Genomic DNA, 5000 nt, shown 5'->3' on the forward strand with positions numbered 1-5000 from the left:
CCCCGAGAGAAACACTAGAAAAAAAACTATCATCTCTATGCTGTAGAAAATAGAATTAACAGCAAATCAACAAGACGCTACATGAAATAAGTAAGCCTCCTCATCCATTTAACCCAGGAACCCGATCTCTTCCCCGACCAGAAAGGCGAACGACGGAAGACGAGCTCACCCGTCTCGAAGGAACTGAAGACGTAGGCCCCGTACGTAAGAGGTTTGGCCACGATCTGACTGTAGACGAAGACCACGCCGAGGAAAATGGGGTTGAAGAAGATCCAGCAGATTTTCCAGTAGAGTCCCGTCTTCCTCTTCAACATGAACTCGATGTCCCTGATGAAGTTGGAGAAGCCGTAGACCCACATGACCGCCACGAGCTCCAGGATCATGAGGAAGATGATGGACACGCCCTGCAGGAGAGGGGGGAGAGGAGGGTCTGAGAGAAGGTGTTTTTTCGTTGTCGTTTCTGTTGAGTCCTTGTTCTCAAAATCTCAAAAGAGGAAGGAAAGAAAGAAAGAAAGAAGGAAAGAAGGAAAAAGAGAGCAGGAAAGAAAGAAGGAAAGAAAATGAAATAAATAAATAAATAAATAAATAAATAAGGAAAGAAAAGAAAAAAAGAAAGAAAGAAAGAAAGAAAAAGAAATAAATAAAGAAAAATATTTTCTGGAAAGGCATGAAAGAGGAAGTGCTTACGCCTCCGTAGTGGTTGACGAGAGTGAGGATGTGCTGGCCCTGAGGCGTCACGTACAGGAGCCCGACGAAGAATCCGACCACGCACACGCCCAACGTCACCAGCCACCGCTTCACGTGCGGGAACTGGTCGCAGATGACGGTGATGACGCAACCGTTGTATGCGGCGGCGCTTCCTACCCCCAGGGTGAACAGCATGAGGAAGAACAGCACCGAGAACAGCTGGGGGACGTACTGGAACCGCGCCAGGACGTCCGGGTAGCTCACGAAGGCCAGGGACGTCCCCCCGCCCTTGACCACGTCCTGGACCTCCACCCCCAGGAGCTCCGCGAGGTGGCCCAGGATGGCGAAGATGGTGAAGCCAGCGAGGAGCGACGTGAAGGTGTCGGCGAAGGAGATGATGGTGGCGTCGCGGTAGACGTTGTGGCGGAAGTCGTTGTAGGAGGCCAGCATGATGATCACGCCGAAGCCCACGGAGAGGCTGAAGAAGGCCTGGTCGACCGCCGCGTACCACACCTGGACGAAACAAACGGTCATGACTCAACCCACATCTACTCCACATCGGTGCTCCATCCCGCACACCCCAATATTGTCTTCACTGAAAAACCAACAACAACCAATAACAAATCAACAAAAATCATCCAACCACATGAAACGCATCCACGTCACGCCGCCCTCACCCCTGGCTCCAAGAGCTTTTCCCAGCGGGGCGTGATGAAGAACAGGATCCCCTTCGAAGCGCCGGGCAAGGTCACGCCCCGCCCCAGCATGATGAAGAGGACCACGTAAGGGAACAGGGCGGTGAAGTAGGCGGCCTTGCCAGAGCTCTTCACGCCCTTGCACTGCACCACGAAGAGCAGGAGCCACGAGAAGAGCAGGCACAGGGAGAGGCGCCACTCGGGAGCTCCCAGGCCGCTCTGGAGCCCCAGGGGATCGGTCTGCAGCACCTCCTTGCTGGAGGAAGATGCAGGGAGGGAAGTATTAGGGGCTGGCGTGTGGTCACATCATACAGGGTTTTATGGAGTATGGAACTTGCAAAAAATAAATAAAATAATAACAAATGCATTCTAAAGTATTGTCAGATGTTCATGTTACTGAAATTGTGTATCGGAGAAAATTTATATGAATATGAATACAAATATAAATAGATTGATATACATATATGCCTATATACAATCATACATACACATCGTATATCTCATATGATACACAGTATATAAATAGTAATAAAGAGAGATCTCAAGCCACCAAATCCAGGGCCTTACACGAAGTACTCCTCCGCCGCCGTGACGTAGGACGTGTTCCTCCCGAAGGTGACGTTCCTCGCGGAATCCACGCACTCCTCGGCCGCCCAGACGCCGCAGAGGGACCAGGGCAGGACCGACTTGAAGGAGGCGAAGAAGTAGAAGACGCAGAGGGCCATCAGAGTCACGTAGAAGGTAGACACGGCCCAGGTTGATATGGCCTGTCCGTAGCCAATGCCTGTCGCGTGTGAGAATTAAGTGATGTTGATTTAAGGAAATGATGTGGTGAGCGCATGCATGGTCAGGCTCGCTAGCCCTCTTTCGGTGACTTTATGTGTCACTTCTGCCTCCTGGAAATTAAGGAGATATACTGTAAATATATATATATATATATATATATATATATATATATATATATATGTATATATATATATATGTATATACATATATATATATATATATATATATATATATATATACATATATATATGTATATATATAAATATATATAGATATGTATATATATACATATATCTATATATATATATATATATATACATATATATATATATATACATATATTTACATATATATATACATATATATATATATATATATATATATATATATATATATATATATATATATATATATATATATATCTATCTATCTATCTATCTATCTATCTATCTATCTATCTATCTATATATATATATATATTTATATTTATATGTATATGTATACATATATATAATTATATATATCTATATATATCTATATCTATCTATCTATCTATATCTATATCTATCTATCTATCTATCTATCCATACATATATATATATATATATATATATATATATATATATATATATATATATATATATATATATATATATACATATTATGTATATACATACATATACACACACATTCATGCATACATGCATTTATATAAACACACACACACACACACCCATACACACACCCACCCACCCACACATACATAAACACAAATTGTTTAACAGTCTGCCTGACAAGGTGACGAAACTTCAAGATGGTGTGGAAACGAATATCAATCTCCTTTTCCTTATTGTTGTCTATATGCCTCCCCCCTCCCTCCCTTCCCTCCTCTGTCTGTCTGCCTCTCTCTCTCTCTCTCACTCTCTCTCTGTCTATGTCTCTCTCTCTCATCTCTCTGTCTCTATCTCACACTCTCTCTCTTTTTCTCTTTCTTTTCTCTCTCTCTCTCTCTCTCTCTCTCTCTCACTCTCTTTCTCTCTCTCTTTCTCCCTCTCTATCCCTCTCCAAAGATCTTTATAGAATGTCATATTAACAGGAAGGGGCAGGGAGACGTATTTTTCATTGTTTGATATCAACAAGGTACCGTTATAAGACCGAAAGAGGTACCATTGAAAGAGTCAAACTTAACCTTAATCCGGCCCTCGCACACAAACAAACACATAAAAATACGTATCTCAAAAACTTGAAATGATTACTCCCCCCCCGAAAAAAAACTCCAAGATATGAAATGACCAAAAACAGAAACAAAAAACAAAAAAACTAAAAGCGTTTTAAGCAGGGGAGCGCTTGGCAAGAATTCTTGCCAAGCGCTGTACCGTTCCCTGCTTAAAACGCTTTAAGATTTGACCATGTCAAACTAACAAAAAAAAAAAAAAAAAAAAAAAAAAAAACAATAAACAAGCTAAGATTTGTTTTCATCTTTTTCTTTTTTCTTTTTTGAACCCCTCTCCCTTCAAACTATGCCAACCCCTCCCCCCCCAAAAAAAAAAAAACAAAAAAAAACTAAGATCTGATTTTTTCTTTCTACTTTTTTGAACCCGCTCTCCCTTCAAACCATATCAAACCTCGAAACGCCGGCGAGATCTCCCACACCTTCACCGAGCCGTAGGAGGCGAACTGGCCGAGGCAGAACTCCATGTAGTAGAGCGGCTTCCCGATGAACACCAGCACGAAGATATACGGGATGAGGAACGCGCCGCCGCCGTTGTCCAGAGCCACGAAGGGGAAGCGCCACACGTTGCCGACGCCGACCGCCATGGAGATGCAGGAGAGGAGGAACTCGTGGCCGTTGGACCACTGCTCGCGCGCGGGCCGGGTGTCCGTCTGGGGGTGGGAGGGGAAGGGGGGGGGTTAGAGGGGGTTCTTTGGGGGTTGGGGGGGGTGGGGGGATGGGGGGGTTGGTGGTGGGGGGGGAAGGGGGGTTGGTGTGGGTTCTTTGGGGGTGGGAGGGAAGGGGGGCGGTTGGTGTGGGTTCTTGGGGGTGGGAGGGAAGGGGGGGTTAGAGTGGGTTCTTTGGGGGTTGGGGGGTGGGGGGGAATGGGGGGGTTGGTGGGGGGGGAAGGGGGGGTTGGTGTGGGTTCTTGGGGGTGGGAGGGGTTTGGTGTGGGTTCTTGGGGGTGGGAGGGAAGGGGGGGTTAGAGTGGGTTCTTTGGTGGGGTGGAGGTGGGGGGGAATGGTGGGGTTGGTGGGGGGGGGGAGGGGGGGTTGGTGTGGGTTCCTGGGGGAAGGGGTGTGGTTGGTGTGGGTTCTTGGGGGTGGGAGGGGGGTGGTTGGTGTGGGTTCTCGGGGGAAGGAGTGTGGTTGGTGTGGGTTCTTGGGGGTGGGAGGGGGGTGGTTGGTGTGGGTTCTTGGGGGAAGGGGTGGAGGTGGGGTTAGTGTGGGTTCTTGGGGGTTGGGAAGGGGGGTGGTTAGTGTGGGTTCTTGGGGGAGGCTTGGGGTTGGTGTGGGTTCTTGGGGGAAGGGGTGGAGGTGGGGTTAGTGTGGGTTCCGGGGGGGATGGGGGTTGGTGTAGGTTCTTGGGGAAGGGTTGAGGTGGGGTTAGAGTGAGTTCTTGAGGGGGTTGTACTGGGTTTGGTGTAGTAGGGTTATTGGGGGGGTGAGGTGGGTTTAGCGTGGTGGGGTTGTTGAAGTTGCTCTTACTGATATGATTCCTTTTATGGATTGTGTGACAGCAAAGAAATTGACATTATAAAGACAAAGGTGTTTTGTAAGTACACGTGAGGAGGCAGAAGAATACCCGCTCACAAAACAGCAAAAAAACAAAACAAAACC

At 46.6% G+C, this 5000-nt stretch overlaps 1 protein-coding gene across 1 annotated transcript in view; it reads right to left on the bottom strand.

The window, feature by feature from the left end:
* Window positions 1-169: 169 nt before the first annotated feature.
* The window catches only part of LOC113820838 (sodium-dependent nutrient amino acid transporter 1), a gene marked incomplete at its 3' end in the record, with an annotated part of 18136 nt that continues 13305 nt past the window's right edge, over window positions 170-5000 (bottom strand). The window contains 5 exon segments of the mRNA XM_070129183.1: window positions 170-404; window positions 688-1200; window positions 1365-1638; window positions 1950-2166; window positions 3794-4052. Coding sequence (XP_069985284.1) covers window positions 170-404; window positions 688-1200; window positions 1365-1638; window positions 1950-2166; window positions 3794-4052 — 1498 coding nt within the window.

This window comes from Penaeus vannamei, chromosome 2, assembly GCF_042767895.1.
Source record: "Penaeus vannamei isolate JL-2024 chromosome 2, ASM4276789v1, whole genome shotgun sequence".
Taxonomy (NCBI): domain Eukaryota; kingdom Metazoa; phylum Arthropoda; class Malacostraca; order Decapoda; family Penaeidae; genus Penaeus; species Penaeus vannamei.